We start from the raw sequence: 22,429 nt of genomic DNA on the forward strand, positions 1-22,429 counted from the left end.
GCCTATGTATTCATTAAGATTTATTCATTTGCCTGCAAGGACAAAGATAAAAACCTCTTAAAGTGAGCAGAATGATGAGTCAGACCAAAAATGTAATCCCCACAATTTAAGTGCACATACAGACGCAGTTATAACGAAGGTAAAATAGCAGTGCAGATCAAAGACTGATTGGATTGTATCCTGAAGTTGTTTTCCTTTCTCACGACAATACAGTGATTAAGAGTGAAACCATGTTCTCTGTGCAGCCTTTTGTATGCCACCCTAAATATTACCAGTGTGTATTGTTATGAATGAATAATATTTTAGCAAGTGATTAATCCACTTTCAAATGGAACAATTCATTATGAAAAGATTCCCCACCTCACAATTCCATATTGTTTTATATTTACATTCAGTATGTGGGCCACACAGCTGGTGCACTGCTGCAAAAATAAAATGAGTCCACCCACACTGTACTGCAGTAACAGGAACCCCCCCGCTGGCCTCCTGGTGGCCTATGCTGTGTCCAGATTCTCTCAAGCTCCATTAATCAACAAGGCCACTTCAAACCCCGATTTATAGAAATATTCTTTCAGAACCTGCCTCCATAACAGTGTGGCAATACAATGCAGGTTGAGAAACACGGATTTAATTAAAATCTAATATTTGTTTTAATGTATCTATCAAGAATAATTAACTACTGACCCATGATTAATTAGATGTGCCCATTGGAGCCCCCATAACTCCCCACAGACCAGAAAAGCACCAAATCACAAAACTGTGAACCCTGTTTGACTGTTTCTTATCTAGCTAATGCTATGCACACACACACACACACACACACACACACACACACACACACACACACGGAGCGAGAGAGAGAAGTGCCTTTAATCTCTATTGCTGTTATTTCCAAGTCAATCAAAACTTGATTGGCTCCTCTGCAGTGTGACATCTGAGAATCATTCAAAGTAGCATCCTTCTCTCTGAAAGAATAAAGCAGCTAAAGAAAATAATCTCTTGTCTATTGTGTCCAAGCATAATGGGCCAAGTGTGGAAACTGAATTCAGCTCACTCAAAGGGGTGTTTGTGGCCCATGCTGGCCTACGCTCAACTGACAAGCAGCAGACTAAAAGCTGGAGGTACAGGCACAACACACAACAAGTTACGTTTTTGTAAGGCCAGATGAGACCGTGAGCACAGTCAAACAATCACTGCACAGTCATTGATTTTTGTTGGACCTTATTTTATTCTTGCAGTCAGAAGGTCGCTTCATGAAATGGTAACAAATGCCTTTTAATGACAGTCAAGAGGACGGCTGCAGTAGTTATACTGGCGATAAAGGACATTCATGTGCCTCTGCCTCGCACCCAGTGGCTGAAGATTACATATCCAAGGATGAGTGATGACTCAGCAATTTCTCCATTCTGGAAAAAAGAAACTCAGAGAGAGAATCTGAGAAAATATATAATAGTGTCATTTATCATGTGAAACTGTGGGTTGTAAAGTTATTTAAGGAATCATGCTGGTAAAATTGTCTGGTGGAGTGCCTGAGAAATGACTGCAGGGCAGCTCCCTAAATGCAGGATGACCTGCAAGAAGGTAATTTGATGACAAAGAGGTCATGCTAGCAGGATCATCACTATCGTTCTGGGCTACCAAGCTTCCAACTGTGCAAAAGTGAAAATGCTGGCACATTTGACAAATGCAAGCAATGCACACGGACCACATTAACAAAGCCATCTTTACTTGCTCAGTAGATGGCAGACTACAACATATTAATTACACTATTCTTGTTCCAGACCTGTTGGGACATGCTAGCCTAGTGTAAGGTAACAAGGAAGTGGTCCAGCTGCAGCTCAGGCTCAGACACTTATGAAGATAAAGAGCTAATCAGCAGGTCCATTGGGTTTCCTAATTAAAAGAATGTACTTGGCACGCGCAGGTTTTTACACTACGTCAAGACAGCATCAAATCACACAAGAGGGACTGGGAAACAACAGGAAATTAGCTTTCTGTGACATGTATGGCTTGGAGTGCATAATGATACTGAAGAAAAATATTTACCTGCTGAAAGCAGTTTAAGTGAAAGTGCTGACGCAAACATTGCTCTTTGTTTGAGCAGCAGGCACAAGCACACATGTTTCTAAGTTGTGGGACGCTTAGAGGTGATGAGTGAGAGCACTATCCCTTAAATGAAAATCAATGGAAGCAGCCAATCTCTCTCTCTGCAGATTACACAATACCTTCAAAGACAGCAGCTCCACCTAAGACGGCCAACAAGATGTCAACCTTTTATTGTTCATGTGAGAAAGAGGTGAGAGTAAAAGAGAGGCAATGAGAGGAAGATTAGAAATTAATTCACCGTGTGTGTGTATGTGTGTGTGGAAGCAGATGGTCAACTTCTTATCACCGCAGCTCTTTTCAGTGACTTGTGAACAAGGTGGTGTCCATCTTTTTAATGCCTGCTTCAGCACCACCTAACTGCCATTGTTGCAACACACAATGCACGTGTTAATGGACACCCTCTCCTCATAAATTCCCACTATCCTCTTTTCCTGTTCCCATGATTTTTCCCCTACACTGCAGCTTGCACTGCAAAAACCTTGAGACAACCCTGTGCGAAAGATCAGTCACCACAAGTCAAAAAGTGTGAGGCAGAAGAGAAAAAAAAAGTCTTTGAACTTAGAGAAGAATGATTCGCACAGGAATTTATTATTACCTGTCTTGCAAAAGATAATGGAGGGAAATGTCACAGTCTTGTAGTGGTAATAGCAGTCTGTGTCAAAACACTTGTAAAGGGTAAATCATATCTGGATTACATACAGCACAAACCTGCTGCTGCACTGTTTGCCGTTGCTTGAAATTTTCAAGCACATTCCCAGTCGAAGTCAGAAGTCAGTATTGTGTTATTAACCATCCAAACAGAATGTAAAGCAGTTCAACTGGCCTCAAACGTGACCAACCACAACATATATAATGTTTACATCAGTAATAAAACAGTAATTAAAAACGATTTAGTTTATAATACTCTGGAAAGTAGATAGAGTAGAAAGAGTCGACTACATTTTCAACATTCATGTTCCAGGTCATTTTACCTGCACATATTTGATTGGTTGATGCAGTGTGGTGCCAGATGATATTGCATTGCTTTTAGCAGAGCCACTTCTTTTCTCCTACGTGTTTTTTTTTTTTTTTGTTGCCCTCTGTGAAGGGTCCTCCACTGTGTGGTCTCACAGGAATGAATGAGTATTTTTAAAGCAGTGCTGTTTGTCCATCTGAACACAGTGTAAGACAAGAAAAAAATGACAGGGTCATCTGACTTCTGTTATTGCATTTTGTAAGTTATGGCATGTCGTTGCAAACATCACCTACATGGGCCACACACAGATAACTGCAGGGGTTTGAGAAGGAATGCTGAGGTCCCAGATTTGTTATGACCTTCAAGAGATTGTCATTTCCTCCCACCCCCTCTCTCTCCGCTCTTTCACCTCAGGCAAAGCACAAAATGGGGAGGGTGATATAATGCAAACTTGAAGTCTTTTGTTCGAAATGAGACCTAAAGGTGTGCAACCTTATACTGTTGATGTACTGTGAGTCTGAAAAGTATCTGTCTTGCTGCACTTTATCTTCTCTGACCTGCTTGCTGACTCATCTGGATTTCTTTTTTTTTTTTTCCATCTACAAAACCAGGCCAGCTCCTTTACCTCTCCTCCTCTTCATCAGCTATGTTAGCTCTCTCGCCTCTCTGTTCTCCCACCTTTCAGCCTTCATGTTCGGTAATCAGTGAAAAGGAACCACCAGCCATCAGGTGCCACTCTGCTTTCTTCCAGACCTGCCAGCTCCGACAGCCACCATCCCTCTCCACCATCACCCCTGCTGCCAATTCACAAGTGCCAGGCGCCAGCCCAGATTAGCTGCGCGTGGGCCTTTTTAACAGCTATTTGAAGGACAGGCAGAAGCTACTACAACCAGTCACCCGGTTGTACCAGTTGGCTGTTCGCCTCGTGTCAAGCCTCAGTCCAAGGTGGAACACAGAAATAGCAAATGCACCTCTACTAGCACCTTGGCACAGTGCTGCACCAAGGTGTAAATCCAAAACTTAATGAGGTGTAGGTGTTAAGTGAAAATGTTGGAAGGGTTTTTAAGACAGCAAAACAAACACACACAAAACTCTCAGGCAGAGCCAAACACAACATATCACATGACAGAATACACAGTGTTTTACTCGATGTGATTAGAATTGAAGGCGCTAATTCCCATCCACGCTGCTCCGCACTCAGCAACAAAAAAGCAAGAATCATTAGAGGTCAGGGGTCCGATGAAGCCAACACAACAACTTTATTGGCAATAAGCAGTCATGAGAACACTGGCGGAGCGCAACACCCACAGATTCTCACTGCAGGTATACAAGGATAGGATCTGTCATATCAATGATCAATACTTCATAAGCCTTCTGCAAGTCTAAAAAACATGTGGACTGAATGAGCAAACTCCCTTCACTGTCTCTGGGAAGACTGACAGCTGGTCCACACTTTATAACCAGGATTGAACTGGCATGGAACACAGCCCCGAAAGACCTCTCACTAGCAGCTTCATTCACCACTGTGGAGGTGGCAGTGTCCATCAGTAAGTTCCTGGGGATGGATGCAGATCAGTGAGAGCAGGTTTAAATTTCTGGTTTTGAAGGGAAATGTTTACATTTAAGATTTCTTGTAACTAAACATGTACATGAAATATACATTCAGAGAACTTGTTTTTAAGAAAATACATGTAAATATTTATGAGTTGCTTTGGGTATATGAGATTACCCATTGCTTCAAAATATATTTGGTGTGACTTGCTGATACTATTACCAGCAGATTGAAGGACTGAAGACCTGCTGAGCTATCAGATAGAAGAGCACATTTGCTGTTTCTGGCCCATTTGCTAAAGCAAAAAAAGCCAACGGCAAGACTTTCTGACAGTCTGAGACCTGCCACTTTTGGGTGCACTGATAGTACACATTACGCACAGTCACCCTTGCAGCAAGCACACTGGCAACCATCACTGCAATGAAATGAATGAAAACACAAAGTCAGTGCTTGATTGACGTGCTACGACATTATTTTTAGACCAGCACTTGTAGTATGACAGGTGACAGAGAATTGTGTGTGTGTGAAAAAGCCTTGATTTTTCATAATTGAAAGGCATAGCTCCAAGGTTAAATGTGGCAAAGTTAAATGCAACACTTTGGAAGGTTAATTTATTTCTATAAACCAAGGTAACCTGCCACTGAATGGATTCCAAGGGAAGAAAAGAGAAGAAGACAACAACAACAGCATTTGGAAAGGGCTCATTAAGGGAACAGAGGTCAAGAGAAGTTTGCGTCTTTGGGAATTTTTCAGATGTTGTAGTGCAACACACACACACACACACACACTAACACACGGCATATGAACTTGTTTACCAAATGACCGTGACCATTTAGAGTCACGTTTAAAGAAAAAAAAAAAAAGGCCAACTGTAACCACTATGTCTGAGCATTTCTGAATAGCAGTTTCTGATATGTGTAAATTACAGTGGAGAGGTCTGGATATTGTTGCTGGAGGCAATTTAAGTGCCACTTACCCACTGGCTATAAGAGGATTCGGTGGGGGCAGGTGTTTTGGAAAGTGTCAGCGCATGAGAAAAAATGGAAGTGCTCAGCAGAGAGCACTTCACACATGCATCCACACCCACGCATACACTTCCCCAATCTTCATTGTTTTTATGTTCATTTCTGTCTCTCTCTCTCTCTCTCTCTCTCTCTCTCTCTTTCCTCCACTGTGTCTGTATGAGTTTCTCTCATTAATCAGAATAAATACACAGGCAACACTGCGTCCTTACGCCTCACCTTGTCCTCCGCCTCATGGTGCATTTCAACTCATTTTTTATCCCTGTTTCTCTCTTTCCTTTTCTGTTTCTCCTCCCGTCCTAAGCCTATTTAGTCTCGACGCCCTGTTCGACCACTTTGCACTGACCTTCCTATTTAAACCAGCCCACATACCAAGCTTCACCCAGCTCGTGACATCATTGCCAGTTAATGTGCAGGAGCAGCACCTTAATGATACAGTGCTCACTGCTTACGCCATTTTCCCCTCCCCTTCCTTGGTTCTCTGTCTCTCTCCTACTGAGACGAATTTGCTGATAACACAGTCCCTCAGTCCCCTGTTCTCACTCTGATGAAACTTGTGGTGATATACGTGGCCTTGGCCACTGCAGGGGTTGTTGGTGTGTGTTTGTGTGTGTGTGTGTTTTTTTTTCCTGAGTCTGCACATTTACAACACCCAGGAAACGACTACAAACCGAATGCACCAACATTCTGAGGGAGAGTGTGTACATGTCCTCATACATAAGCGTTAATTTAATAATGTGCACGAGCCTGTCCATATAACTAACCTGATCAAGTACAGTGTCTGCTCTCTTGATTTCCAAATGACTCCCAAATGTACAAACTATAATTAAATCTTCGGCATGTTCTGTGAATTCATGAGCTGGATGTGGAAAAAAGCTAACCACAGATCAGCAGTGGTGGAAGAGGTGCTGTAATCTTGTACGTACAAGTCGTCTTACCTAAAAGACCATAAAGATCATTTGCCCCTACCCCCTGATTTGACCCACAGGAGCCCCTCCTGTAACAGAGCTTGTACGGCGACAGGCGTACTGGACCTTTGTGGCCATTGTTACAATAATAAACATGCGGTTAAGTTTATGGAACAGTCACAGTTTGGTTTGGTTTAGGCACAAAAACAATTTGGTTAGGTTTAGGGAAGGATCATGGTTTGGGTTAAAATGAATATGTCATTAAGTTTAGATGATCTTCGTTGTCATGGTTACAACAATAAACACAGTGTTTTGGAACAGTCATAGATAGAAGAAACAACAATGACTATCCGTTTCAAACGGGAAATGAACAACAGTCTGTCCATGTCAAAGTCCTGTGTTTATTGACAGTGACAACAGAGAGAGACAGGGAAGGCGGGGGTGGGGGTGGAGTGGGGGTGAGGGTGGGGGGGTGGGGGGGGGGTGACATGAAGCAAAAGGCTGGGGCTGCTGACGTAAGGACTCAGCCTTGATATGTGGTAGACGCTTACTACTGGGTGAGCTCCCAGGACGCCACGACGGTCTCGTTACTTAAGTAAAAGTGAAAATGTCAGAAAGACAAAAACAAAACAATAAAACTTCAAAACTAACAAAATTATTTGAAATTCAAAACCTTAGTATTTACAACACAATCATTATGCTGGATGGCTCCATTTGTCCTACATTTATTATTCAAATACTATTGATTCATTGTCAAATTGTATTTACTGTTGGGTAGTTTAATATGACAACATGACAAAATATAAAATCTTATATTGAAAAGTAGTAAGTAAATATTTTTCTTCTGAAATGTGTGTTTAAATGATACAGTGAAGTACAAGTATCTTAAACTCTATTTAAGTACAGGTCTTTGGGAAAGTTCTTAGTTATGTTCCACCACTACACATCAGTACATCAGTACATCAGTACCACACATAGTATAGTAACAGGTTTGTACTAACAGACCCTAGTAACAGTGCCTACATGTGAGCGCTCTCAGTACCATCAAGACATTGACATACACAAATAGGAGAGAGGAGAGACCTGGCAGCCAAACAGACCCTTAAGCAGACACTCTAATGAGAAAAGGGCCCCTGGGGGCTATCTGGGTGACACTAGAGATCCATACTGAAGCTGGCAGCCTTACAGGAACCACAGTCCGAGAGATGCTTCTCTACTGGTGCCATCGGTAGCTACTTTGATCCTCTCTACAAGACTCCAAGCCCTTGAAAGAAGCTTTTGTCATGAAAGAGTTGGAACATGGGCACGGACTACAGATAAAACTTCTATAAGTGTGTTTGTCTGGAGAGCTGATGACGTTAACGTGGGACCCAGCGGACCACCCAGTTGGAGAAGAGTCTGGGAATACTGGAAAGTTTATTGGCTGCTCTTTGGGATGGGTCATGCTGATGCAAGTGACTGAACATTTACAGCACAACTATAAACAGGACTGACTATGGAGCATGACAGTATTAACTGTTGACAAAGCCAGATTGTAGCATAATTTTGCCAGAGGATTGGAAGGCATGAATCCAATAAATTTAAAACCAATAACAATCCAAACCGTCCTCAAAAGAACCGTGAGAATGTCTCCACTAGCAACAGTGTAGGTAACGACTGACTTAGCAAACTGACATTTTTTTTCGGATAGTTTCACCTATTTATAATTTACAAAGTGTGCAGGCTCAAAGGTTTATTATGTAAGATTATAATGTGGCTTTGTTTTTTTTTTTTACCATTTATATGTTTAATTAAAACTTACATTTACTTACCATATTGATAGTTAAATTTCTCTTACTGAGAGAATTCATTTATATAAATGTATATTTAGTACATTTTCAGCCAGGACTATTGTTGACTCACTGTATTACTGCTGAATGTGCTGCAGTCATATAAAGTCTCTGTCCTGCTGCGCAGGTATCCAACACAAGGCTAAACTCCCGGAATACAAACTGCGCATAAACAAGAGGTGGTCAATTATTGCTGTATTCCTGGTTCAGTACTGATGTGCACACAGACCACATTAGGATGCAGCCTTTGTTACAGTTTGATTAACTGAGAAGCTGGACTCACTGAGTTCATTAGCAGCCAGGAGCAACCAGGATAACGTGTAATGGATGCTCATTGTTCCAACGACAGGTGCAAGCAGCAGATCCTGAAATGGAAGACGAACCGAAGGACGCACATGTACTACTCTACTCTTGCTCTCATCCCATAATGAAATGCTGGTGTACCCTTGGTAAGCACTTTATCTGAAGCTCAAGGTCTCACGGATTTACTCAGGCCTGAATGTGTATGTATATGTAATAACTTCCCTCACCACAACATCCAGCAGAACGTCTGCCGTGGTGGTAGTGAAGCAGAAAACCTACTTTTAAGTCAACCAGCTCTGGTTCTTACCTTTGTCCAGGGAGGCATCTGGAGAGTTGAAGTCCATGAGGCTGCTGATTTCAGTCTTGTAGCTGAGGTCAGTGGCTGGAGGCTTCTGCCTCGGATGGGGAGAGGGATCTAGCGAGAGAACAAATAACAAACAGTGTTCACAGTTAAAATAGAAGGGATTTATATACATAACAAAAAGATACTGGAATTCATCAGCGTTCTTGGAAATGAGATTTGAGCTCACACACGTGTAGCAAGATCATGTGAGATGCAAAGAAAGGAATTTACCTCTCTGACTGTTAAATATACAGTATCACTCATTGATTACTGTTACCTTGACTTCTGCTTGTGGATTATGTTTGTGAGGCATGCAGAAGAGGTAGATATGCATCTGGAGCTCCAACAATCATTAAAAAACAAAAATATACCGCAGATCACAGAATAAATGTGCAGGACACAGACTGCATGAGGACATTTGGGAAACAAAATGATTAATGCAGCTCATCACACCAATCAACTCCACACCATCCCCCTTAGCATACACATAATGAACTTTTACTCCTCACTCCTTCACTGCACTAACTCCACAGGAGCTTACCATTCATCAACACAGCTACTGTCTCTGGGGAGAGCACGGATGCACAGCCGTTGCAAAAGCATACAAGCTTAAACACATGCAGGCACACAAACACAGTCCCTGCTTTGAAAGACTGCTGCATACAAATATTAGCATTTTTATGACTAAAGTCTGATTTGATTTCTGGTGAGGTTCAGTGATTTCTAATATAGTTTTTGGTTCCCACCAGTGGCATGTAGTGAATGCATATTGAATGCATTGCTCCCAGTCAGCTCACATAAAAGTGTTTGCTAAAATGGCTTTGTCGCTTTAACATGTGCAGTCCACCTCTGTGGTTCTCCCAGAGCTGCCCACAGATGCATGAAGAGTTTTATTCCAGGTGTTATGAGTGAGAAACTAAAAAATTTTTTAAAGTATTTATAATTCTGCTTTGCTCACACGAAGTAAAATTCATATTCCAGCAGACCACATCTCTTCAATGTTCAACCTCGGCTCCTCTCTGGCCTCCTCCTCCTCCTCCTCCTCCTCCTCCTCCTCCCATTCTTTCTGCCATCCGTCCACCACCCACCTATTACCACACTGTTACTGGTTGAATTATTTGCGGTAATTGAGCACAGATGTGTCTGGGTGAAGAGCTCGAGGTCTAGGGGTGGTGCTGTCATTATGGTGAGATTAGTCATCACACTTGTGGAGATGGACTTATGATATAAGGCTACAAATAACAACCTAGCTGCCTGTCCCCACTTGAGGCGGGAAGAGTGCATTAGGGCTGTTTTTTAAAACTGCATATCACTTTGCAACCCAACACCTTGCAAATATATATTTTTTCAAACATGCCCATGGTGTACCCTTTGGCACCAGGGACACAGTTATCAGTTTTTTGAATAATGTAAAAATTCACAGAGCATACTTATCTGCTAGCTTTAAGCTGCTGCTGCTCAGTGACCTGATGAAAATGTTTTATCTTCCTTACATCATGCCCCCTGTCAGGCCCTCAGCAACATTCAGAAAGGAAAGGGGAAGAGTATGACAGGGGAAAAAAATGCAAAGTAAGAAGTAAACCATGACGGTTGCTTGATGATGATAGAGGGGGAAAGCAGGGGAATGTGCAGCAGAGTGAGCCCAGGCTTGACTGGAGATTGTGTTTACTGTATATGCAATAAAGTTAGGTTGAAACTAAAACATTAGGTGAAAAACTTTCAAAATGAAAGCAAAGAACTTTACTAGATCTATTGTTAAACTCTGCATTGCCTTCACAAGTGTTTCATGTATTTGGCTTTTGCAGTTACGAGTAAATCCTCAAATCTTTCTTATAAAATGCTTAGTGTCACACTGTTGCATCAAAAATATACAAAATATACACTTAAAACAAGTGAAGTCTGCACACACATTTTAGTGCAACTTGTCCTCTTGTCCATCGATGTAACTTAAATGTGATATCGCAACCGATACAGTAACTTATTAATAAGCAATCATTGGTGGATATTGATATGTCGGCTGAGTCCTGCAGTTGCATCTTTAGAGCGTTTCCGCTTATGATCACAACACAACAATCATAGTTTGGATACATTGTGCATATTTACTGTCACAGTTACAGGGAGGTGGAGGGTTTTCTATGCAGCAGCCCTACTTTGTGATTTAGGCTGTTCCATTTTTGTTCTTGCACTGAAATCTTACAGAACCACGCAGGTTTGAAATACATCAAGAAGCAAGAATCCATTATCGCTCTGCTGGGCTACAAACATTTCTGATGATTTTTCTTCCCTGGTAGAAGTAAGGGGAGAGAGTAGTCATGCCGCTCTTCTTAATATTGCTTCAGCTTTCAGACCCCGGTGTGCTGTAACATGTGTTGGTGTGCCTGTGTGCAGTGGCGTTTTTTTGCCGAATGCGAGTTATTTAGGAGGTAATTTTAATCTTTTTCTGGGTTACTATTCATGTCTCTCAGTCAGTGTCCTTTACAAAACCATTAACATTTCCATTATTTCCAAGTGCCTCATATTGATTTTGTAGACTATCTCAGCTAACTAAAGTAAAACAAACACAGCAGATAGTGGAGACAGACAGACAGACAGACAGACAGACAGACAGACGGACTAGATGAGATATCAGGAGTTGATAATATAGAAGAGGTGTAGAAACAATAAAAACAACAATCTCCATTGTTGCTCTGCTTCTTGTGATGCTGCACTGTGAGAGTAAAGCTTTCCTAACACTTTTATTTAAAGCTTGTAGTGTAAATCATGTTTGGGGTAATAGATTAGGGATTTAAGATAAAAGCATCATTTCATCTCTCTGCTTCCATCTTCTCTCTGTTCTTTCCTCATTTTCTCACATGCCAGGAGGAATATTATCTGACAAAGACACAGCAAGCTCACCCATCGTCTCACTGTAAGGGTGGATATCTGCCACACAGAGTGACGGAGGATAAGTCATTCTCGGCTTGGCATAAAATTAGAGTCTGTATGTTTGCAGAATGTAAACAATGCATACATTACACCGGGTAATTAAATAAAGAAAGAGAAGTTTAGAAGTACATCTTTCATCTTTTTTACCTATTTAATGGAAATGCCTAAAAACGGAAACTCAGTAAATAAAATCTAATTTCAGCAACCTGAAGTTTCTCTTCTAAGCTGCAAAGAAAACAACAGCTTTGCGGAAAATAATTTGATGTTCACATCACTTTTATCAGCTCTGTCCTCACAGTTTCCCCACATTAACTTGTATTTGCTCTTTGTCTGTGTGGAAGGTTTTATATAAGCACCATGGAAGTGAGGGCGTGAGTTGCAATTATCTTGCAAGATATATAGCTTTCATGAGAAAGCAATGAACTGCACTGCAGCGGATTTTTTTCTTAAACGTTGATGATAAATTTATCACACTTTATGACTCGGTTCCATTTCCGTCAGAATCAAACTTCTTCAATTTACTTTATCAATAACGAATGGTTTCACCAGCCAAGCACACAACTGAGGGAAAAGGTAATTGTGCTGTGATGAAATAAATAATGATTTGGCCCAGCGACTAAAACAACTGTTGTTCCCCATGTGGCTTTGTAATGATGCAATTATCCAAATCACTGTATCCTCGCCAAACAGGGAGCACTGAAAGAAATGTGGTTACAACAACCGTCAGACGTTTGTTCTGGACTCATTGCACATCCTTCCTGGAGCCTACACCACTTATGGAAATTCTGAAACAGACACTGGGATCATGCCAGCATCATGTAGCTGTAGCCAGGTGTGTCAAGGTGAGAGACGACGCACGGTTTGAACTCTTAACCCCCTCGTTTCTTAATCTCTTGCTTCCATCACTTATTGTGTATACACCATGAATGCATGAGAGGAGAGGCTGTCTGAAAGTGAGTGTCACTATTTATCATTTGTGTGATTTAAAAAGCACATAATTCTTGGCGAGCAATCGCGGAGGCAGTGGGACGCAGCCAGGCGGAGGTTATGGCAGTAGGCTCTTTGCCCACGTTGTACGACTTATTTTGTTTCCAGCATACTTCAGTCTGCACTTAATTATACAGCGTAGATACGGAGATGTTGTGCACAGTTCTGGTGTTAACTCCTCAGAACGTGCACTCACTTTGTATTGAGACCACAGATATTATTGCAGGGGACTTTCTAAAAGCAAAAGGTGCACATACTAGTAGATGTGATAAACACACACACTGTGATTTGGCATTTAGCTTTCATAGAGAAACGAGTACAGCTAAAGTACCTCCAGTTGCCAGGGACTCTGTTCCCCTGTACATGTACAGAACTTCACTTGGAGTGGTCAGCATGGGCCAGTTTATGTTTCTTCTAAAAGGTTTCCGATGATGGTAAAGATTGTTGTGAGTGAATAAAACGTGAAGCATACTGAAACAAAGCTCATTTATCTTTTTAGTAACACACATCTAACAAAGCCTTGTCTCCCGCTTCCCATCACAGTGGATAAAACAACAGAAATATGGCAACTGCACGGTTTAGTCTCATATTCAAGCAGTGGTGACCTTCCCACCATCATTTGTGTCACAATGTAAATGAAAGACTGTAAACACAGAGTGGAGAATATAATCAGAGCGTGATGTACAGTACATCCGTCTTGTGCTGCGGTGGTGCGATCAAAGGGTGAAATCCGACTCTGAACTAGAAATCAAAACCTGCCCTGTAGCTACAGTGTCTATGGTGGCACTCCAGTTACAACTTCAGCTATTCAAGTCCATCAATCAATTCACTGAATAATTTTTGATAAGAAACACAAAACATTTTCTGGCTCCATTTGCTCAGATATGGGGATCTGCTGCTTTTCTCTGTCCTATATAAATGGATATTACATATCATTGGGTTTAGAGGTGTGGATTGGACAGCAACAAGCAGTTTGATATCATCTTGATGAAAATAATTGTTGGTTACAGCCCTACTTTCGTGTCTTTTAAAAAAAAAAATAAAAATAAATGTAAATACCAAGTTGAAGGGTGATCATCTAAATAATGATATGAATAACTGAATGAATGGTTGGAAGGTGCCATGATGCTTGAAGCCTGCTGGTTGTTGTACGTGGTCACTTTTGAAATGGGCCCACTCCTATTGGTTAACACGCTGTGACCATGAAACCTGTTATACATGCATGTCTTCAGTGACCCTACCTGACTGTTGATTCCGTCTGGGAGTGTGACGCTAACCTTTACATTGTTGCAGTAAATCTTACACGGAGGACTCAGCCTCTGCCATCAAGAACCCCCTGTTGTTCCTCTTCTCAGCAGGGATCAAACACAAAAGCCTTGTCAGGGAAGGGATGCATCTCCCAAAATAAACTATTCCCCCCAAAACAGAAGCAGCCCAGGCTCCTTTACCTCACTGAGTGTGGAGGAGGATTGAGCTCAAACTCCAGACTTCATTGTGCATTTTTTAAAAGAACTCAGAGACTTGCTTGTGGGGATCCAAATATTTCGCAGTCGGTCAAAAGATAATCCGTAAAGCCGAGGGAAATATTCAGCAACACTCTGCTTTACTTTGATTGCAGTTATTATTGCTGTAACTCTGGGTGCTCATTTAATGTCTCTGCTTCCTAACTCACATCATTATTGGTATCGACTGTGGCTTCATTTTACCTCAGTTTGAGCACAGGTTTGAAGTATTGCCATGTATTTATATAAGCCCTAATGTCCACCTCTACAGGATGAACTTACAGCAGTCTATATGTCACATAGTATTTCTCTGCAATCGACCCTTAAACCCTGTAATGATCATTAATGTCAAAGCCAGTTAGGCGTTATGAATCCTCAGCTGTGGACACAAACACACGGAAAACATTCATCTTCTCTTTTTCTCTCTGAAAGGTTCCGACAAGTCCAACTACTCAGGATGACGTTACTCTCCATAAAATACATTAACCAGGCATAATAATCATCTCCTGGAGGACCTCGGTACCCTTACAGAGCAGGGGGAGGACTCCTGTGCTGTATTAAGAGGTGATTGAGTAAAGCCAGCAATTTACATCCTGTTACTGTACTAGTACGCGGCACTCTACATTCACAGAGAGTTCAAGTTCACAGGTTTGTGGAGGTTATTGTAGAGGTAATTGAAGCAGCCACAGTTTTAATGAGCTAAACCCTATACGGTTATGATATAAAACTTCCCGTACTGCAATGCTCTTCTGGTCGAGTGTTCCAACAGTCCTGAAGGGAAGATCGAGAGGAATTACTAGTCGTCATGGTCGGACAGTTCTCTCTCTCTCTGTTTCTCACATTCCTGTCACCACCCCTCTCCCTTGAGTCCTCTCTTCTTCCTTAGCTGACTGACTCCACCACTCCAACGTCGCCTCTTCTTTCTGCCTCCTCATTTTCTTTCCTTTCTCTGTCACCGTTTAATGGGGTTCCCCAAGCTCTTCTCTCTTCTGAGCCTGCCATATTTTATCTGCTGGCACAGCGCAGGAAAAGGAGACGGCTGGAACAAAAGAAGACCCTAATGAGTAGTGGAGGTGATTAAGGAATGAATAGACGCTGGTGCTGGAACCTTCACCAAGCTGCCCATGTTCCCCAACTCGGTCTGCAATCTGCAGATAGGCGCTGCCTCTCTTTTCTTACATCTGCCACCGGTCTTTAATTGCAGTGACATTCTCTGGTCCCGAGGCTGCCGGACTCGTGATAAAGCTTACGTATTCATGCATTAATCACCACCAGCCAGGACAGGCAGCCCCCCACCCCCCACCCCTGCATCACCTGCCTCAAGACCCCAATTCAAGGTGCCCTATAAATATCCTGCAGATAAATGGAACTAATGGACCAGGGGTGTGATTGTGGGAGCTAGTGCTTAACGTTTAGCCGCCCACGCTAACCATCCCCGTTCTCAAGACGACTCATTGTCAATTCATACAGTAATGAAAGGCTGCTGAATGTACTAGGCGGGCCATTCAAAGGGAATGTGTAGGCCGGGGATGTTATTAGTTGGTGTAAGGACTTGGGAGAAAATGAGCTGCTGCCTGAGAGACTAAACTGAGGAGAAGCGGGCTTTTGTTAGCACGTGAATGTCATTTTCACAGTGTCCATCAGAGGAGTGAATCCACTGTGTGTAGAATGAAAAATGGCCCATTTGCTCAGCTCCATGACAGACCAGAGACAGGTGCCTGCAAGCACTGCAGCTTTAAGATGGCCTCAGCACAGCCACTTCAACACCATATTTGTTTAGCACTCTGGGAGATGGAGAGCTGGGCGACAGCTCGTGTCAGGAAGCTGAATGGTTGATGAAATTTGTGTCTTCTGACAAGATGCTGCATAATGATAATACAACTACCTCCACTATGTTCTTATTTTGACTGATACTGTGCAACAGCCTGCTGTAGCTTTGAGGATGTTTATGTATACAGAGATAATGAGAGATTAGAAGTTGATATGTTTATTAGTCATAACTCTAACTGTTAACTGCTAAAACAGCTGCTGTGAACCGACCTGCCAGTCTTCATGTATGGAGATCCACTATGCGGTACAATGGTGTTAAGTTGTCATGGGAATAAATTAAAGGACACAGTGTGGGTTTGTCAGTCATAGATGAAACATAATTACAGAACAGTATGTTGTCAGACAATTTAAAATCAAGTCTTTGGGAAAATGGAGGAAAGCTAACTTCTAAATGTCTTAAAGGAAGATATTGACATTTTAGGACATGCACTGTCTTGCTGAGTTGGATGAGAAGATCAATACGTTACTCACATCTGTCCATTAAGCCAACAAGCATATTTCCCCCAGAACTATTACTTAAATCTAGTAAACATTCATTTTTTTTGTAACCATGAAACTGCATTGATGATATTCTGACAAAACAGACTCTTACAATATTAGCAAAATACACCCTGGGACTTGGCATTACACCACATTACTTTAAACAGCTATGTTATAATAGAAAACAGGGAATCAGTGGATACTTAACAAACTAATTTGGAATTTGCCTTGAGAATGAATATGAAGATATTTGAATAATTATCCCCGATGCAATTATGCAAAAAACCTAGAAGGTAAAATTGAAAATAAATCTTCTTCAGCTCCCCTCAATTTGTTCAGAATCAATTTAATAAATACTATCTATATTAAATGTGTTTTATGAGCAGATTTTAACAGCAATTATGACTTAAAGGCAGTGCAAAATTATTCAAGTGTTGTATTCTCCAAAGGACCTTGGGAGGTTGCTGTTTTTCTTTTACACTGGCACATTAAACAATAATGCTATGTGCATCGTTTGCCGCTTTCCTTTTAGCACTGCTGAGTGTGATACTGTATAATATGGTAATCTGAAGCATTTCACAAGATTTCCTCTGGAAATCACTGAAATATGAAAGTGTTTGTTGTGAAAATGTTATATACTACTTTTATCACTTTAATGCTTTCTAGTTGGGTCTCCTACACTGGGAGACAGAAGGACACAGTAATTACTCAACATTGTTATGATCTATTATGTGCTATCAACTCCAGATTAGATGGCAGGTGCTTGCTAAGATTAAGAATTGAAACAGGGACAAATGACAATGTGGTGAATACAAGACGTGCCAGAACTACGCCTGCTGTCATGATCACTTTTGTTATTGTTCACATTTGATTTTTTATTTCTTTATTCAATGGAGACAATGAACATTATCAACGGTGCAAATGTGTCAGGGTTTCTTCAACAGCTAATTTGCATTCACAGCTACAACACAACTGAAAACAGACAAAACAGGTGAAAACATTAGTCATTAGTCAACAAGACAAGGTCAAAACCTTGTATATGTTAGGACCGCCTATGGTCAGAACCTGATCTTGTAACTGCGACTTTGTCTGACAAAATCACTAAACACATAAATAAAAGACAAAGACTGAGCTGAGACTTTCAGCTGGACTTACTTATAAACACTCTGAGAGAAAGTTAGAAGAAACAGACTATCTTTCTTTCTTTTTAAGTTATTTTTTCAGGCTTTTGCCTTTATTTTAGTCATAGTGAGAGAGAGAGAGAGAGAGAGAGAGAGAGGATGACATGCAGCAAAGGGCCACAGGCCAGATTCGAACCTGCGCTGCCGGGCTAAGCCAAAATGTCACACACCCCAAGATAGACTATATTTCTTGTTTTGTCTCACACAGCTTACAGCCTCCATCTGGGATCCATAATAGTTTATCCTTTATTTACTTCCAACTCCAGAACGTAACAGACTTTTATTAGAGGCAGGTCTTTATGTCTAACTCCCTCAGTTTGATCTGTGGAGTTGATCATAGCGGTTAGTACGGAGCCTCAGTAGCAATGACTTCTCTCTCTGTCTCTCTCCCTCCCTCTCTCCTGCTCTCTCTGCTCGGTGTGTCTTATGTTTAGTTATTCCTCTGCTTCTTTTGGTCATAACGATACATTTAATGAAAGCAGTTTATTTGGAGGCAAGGCTCAGTGTATTGTTAGTATTCCTCCTCTTCCCTGCAGTTCCTGAGCAGCCGGGAAACCGGAGGGAGACCAAATAAAAGTGCACAAGCTTGTCCTTCAACAACAAAGGACAACAGTCGGCGTGGGCCAATAGTGCAGCACCGAATACTTTGATTGAGAGTTGGTTCAATCCTCTTTTCACAGCTAACTGCCATATTTCCTCTGGATACCATGTTTTACATCAGGCAACATATGAAAATTGAAAAAGTGCCACCAAGCAAAAATAAATACTTACATATGTATGCTCACAGTTGATGAGATATTTTTTTTTAAGAAATACAGAACAACTAAGAGGTTTCTTTGTTCACCATGGATACTGTTGATTGTTTTCCTTCCCATCAATGACTATGTGAAGGATAATAGAAATCCTTGGTAGACAAAAGCACATTATTCTACAAAATTAACTGCAAAGATACTGAATAATGACTTTCAGGCAATTAGGTTTCTCCAAAATAGATGTAGGAAAATAATATGAAAATATCATCCTGTCGATATAAAGCTGTATCTTCACATATTGTCAAACTGGTGGAGATCAGAAGTTACAGCGAGGTGTCAGGTATGGCCGAAGAATAAAATCTTGAGTTTCTTCAAGTTTGGGAACAATTCACAAAATAAAACATCTGATTTTAAGTCTGATTTTTTAGTCTTCATGTGCAAAACAATATAATGACCTGTACCACTTGCAAGGCTGTCACTGTTATGGATATTAAAAAAATACAGCTTTGAACTGTATGAACCAGATGTTTGAAGTGGATCACAGGCATCTACTCGACAGAGCAGGAAAGTCCTCACACTAATTTATCTGTGCTTGTTATTTAAGTTTGTTTTTAAAATGATCCTCAGAAAAATGAGAAAAAGTCTGGCAAGAAGAATAACAACATTTCTAAGTTATTTCCTCCAAAGAAAGTTATTAAATGCGTGTTTCAGGGGAAAGTATTGGTCCAGACTGATAATAAACTGTAATTAAAATCCCATCAATATGTTATTCTATGATCCTTAAAAATTTAATCTGACTTTATTCAACAGTGAGAACTGAACAATGAAGATAATGGAACCAAAAGCTCCCGGCGGTTCTGCTGCTCCCCGGGGGCTATTTGGGGCTGATTGTGCTGTGACAACACCCAAGCAGAGATGTGCACTTACAATTTTCACATCTGCCTGTCATTATCAATGCCGTCGCATCACAAGAATGATGAAGATGATGAAAAGCGCAGCACAGGGAGGAGGGCAGCAGGGAAAAAGGGAATCAGCTCTGAGGCTATGTGTGTCAGCAAATGGCAGTGGACAGACAGAAGGAAGTGAGCAAGAGAAAGAGATTAAATGAGAGCAGATGTGTCAAGGGGAGCGTGAGAAACAGGAAAAGGAGGGAAGAAGGAGAAAATTAGAGGAACTGAGAGACTCAGGGCGTAATGACCAAGGAGGAGCAAGGTTAAGAGGGAGAGATGGCTAGAAATAAAAAAACTATATGCAGTTTCCATCTCCTCAATCAATGAAAAATGGAATTACAGAGTGAGTGGGAATGGCTTTGCAGCCGAAATTCAGAGAGAAAAATTAAAGAAGAGAGAAACCAGAAAGGATAGACAAATAAAAAAAAGAAAACCTCTCAATTATATTTCCATTTGTTTGTGCAAGAAGATTTTCAAAATATTTACCGAAAGACAACCAGGCCTTTATTTGAGAGTGGTCTTTATTTTTATTTCCACTGTTGAGCATATATGATCAGATTTGAATAGGAAGCCTGTTTTCTCGGCTGCTCCACAGCATTATTTTCATAAACACATTATACCACACTTGTCATCTTGTTGCGCTGATCACTCGCCAATTACTTTCAGTTCAAGTCTTCACTACAGTTTGTTCTCTCTGTGTTAAAGCCACTATCAAGTCTGACTTCCTGCTGTTTCAAATGCGAAAGCGAAAGCGGTCAAGTATCTCAGATGGCATGATTGCTACACTTCTCAGGCAGGCTTTTAATGTGAAAAGTCTGGAGGAAGTGTGAAGAGTTTCAATGACAGTAGCTCAACACAGGCAAATAAAGGCTAACCTGGATGTGGATACTGGTGTATGTGTGTGTGAGCAGTTTTTTTGTTTGTTTGTTTGTTTGTGCTGTTGTTGGTTTTTTTTTAATAATATACCAGGGAAGAAGTGGTCACGTATATATAAACAGTGTAGATGGACTTGAGATACTTCCCTCTTCTTCACTATGTTGATGCTTTTTAAAGCAACCGCAGCAATTATGTTTCCTGCCTCGTTTTCCCTTTGTGTTTTGTCCTGGTCTGTTTATATTTTCAGTATTTTTTATATATAAAAACCACAATTGAAAGATTAAAAAAAAAAAAAAAAAAAAAAAAAAAAAAAGGCTGATTGGAATTATTCAGCGAATGAGAAGAGTATTTCTGCATGAAAGAGAAAACTCTGAGAAGAGTGGTGAGAATGATGAGACTGTGTTGTTGTCCTGACTGAGCTACTATCGCTCATGTAATTTTGCCACAGCCTAATGTTATTTTTTACCTGTCTTACCCGTGTTATTTTTATTTACGATGAACACAGTATACTTGTGTGTGCACATGAATGTGTTGGTGGTAGGGCTGAACGACTCGGGAAAATAATCTAATTGCAATTTTGAGTATATATTGAGATTGCAATTTAATATGCGTTCCTTATCTTCTTCAAGTTCCTTATCTTCTGTATTATTCAACAAACACAAGCAATACATCATTCTATATTATGACTAACACAATATTAGATGGATTAAACATGAACTGTTCTTTCCTGTAGGCCAGGCCTATCTGTCATGATGAAATTAGATGACGCATGAATTGACATATTTTTATTTAACTACTTCAATCACAGTAGTATATTGACTGATTGGTTTAACTTACAGCCTTGTAAGCATGTAAAATTGTCCATCATCATGCAGACATGGTTCTCTTCATGGAGATCCCAGCTGGCAAGCCCCTCTCTTGGGCCGGCTGCAATGTTTTCCCCTGTGTGGTTGTCTGGGAAGTAGGCAGTTTGAAGGCAGCGAGCTTTGAGGTTGAAGTCTTCATTAATGAAATGCACCATAAGACTCTGATAGGGCTCCGCTGTACGGCCTGACCACATCTCAGTTGCAGTAGTAGTTGTAGTTGCTGTACCACTTATCCAGTGTATTTATCAAAGCCGTAAAGCCAGGCTTGGTCACCGTGCTGAGAGGCATCGTATCTTTCTCTATGAACTGTTATTCCCTGAGTAATTTCCCCGTGCCGTTTTGAATTACGTTCATATGGAGTTATGCTTTCAAACACTTCGGTCAGTGATCCTTGTCGGGTGGTATTTGGCTTACTGGACACACTGGTGGTTGGCATTGTAGCCGTGCAACTATGATACATGGCTTTGTGCTGATACAGATTAGTAGTGTTGCCTTGTGACGTAGCAACATTAGCAAGGCAGGTTCTGCACAATACCTGACGCTGTGCAGCATCTTCCTTTGTTAAAGCCAAAACACTTCCACACAGCCGATGTACTGCTCTTAGACACTAAAGTTTCCTCAGTGCCAGGTTGTGTCGAGCCTGAGGTCACAACAGGTCAAACTGTAGCGTGGCAAGCTGTTGCTCCCTCTTTTAGCCGACTGCTCTCCTCTCGCCTGCATGTTACGTGACCGGAGTGTAATCGCAGCCTTTGTGGTTAAAAAAAAAAAATCATTTTTTTCTCATATCGCAATATTAGCGCAAAAGCGATTAATCGTTCAGCCCCAGCTGATACAAAGACATGCTAACTATAATGGTAAAAACACCTCTTTACTACATAACAGCTCTCAAGTCAGCAGCTGGGGAAAAGGACACACACACAATTATAGACACACATACACACGAGTTTCCATTTCTGCCAAAAATCATCCAGTCTTCCCAAACTCATCAGTACTCTTCTATCATCTAAAACTATCCTCCTCTCCAAAGGATCCCTGTTCCCACCTTTAATTCTCAGCTCATTC

At 41.1% G+C, this 22,429-nt stretch overlaps 1 protein-coding gene across 4 annotated transcripts in view; it reads right to left on the reverse strand.

Annotated features, from left to right (window-relative positions):
- Nucleotides 1-22,429, reverse strand: part of kazn (kazrin, periplakin interacting protein) — a 117,015-nt gene that overhangs the window by 42,457 nt on the left and 52,129 nt on the right. For all 4 annotated transcript variants that reach the window (XM_022741653.1, XM_022741654.1, XM_022741652.1 and 1 more), the window contains exon 2: nt 8,983-9,090. In XM_022741653.1, coding sequence (XP_022597374.1) covers nt 8,983-9,090 — 108 coding nt within the window. The remainder of the gene's footprint in view (nt 1-8,982; nt 9,091-22,429) is intronic.

This window comes from Seriola dumerili, unplaced genomic scaffold (assembly GCF_002260705.1).
Source record: "Seriola dumerili isolate Sdu_G_001 unplaced genomic scaffold, Sdu_1.0 BDQW01000056.1, whole genome shotgun sequence".
Taxonomy (NCBI): domain Eukaryota; kingdom Metazoa; phylum Chordata; class Actinopteri; order Carangiformes; family Carangidae; genus Seriola; species Seriola dumerili.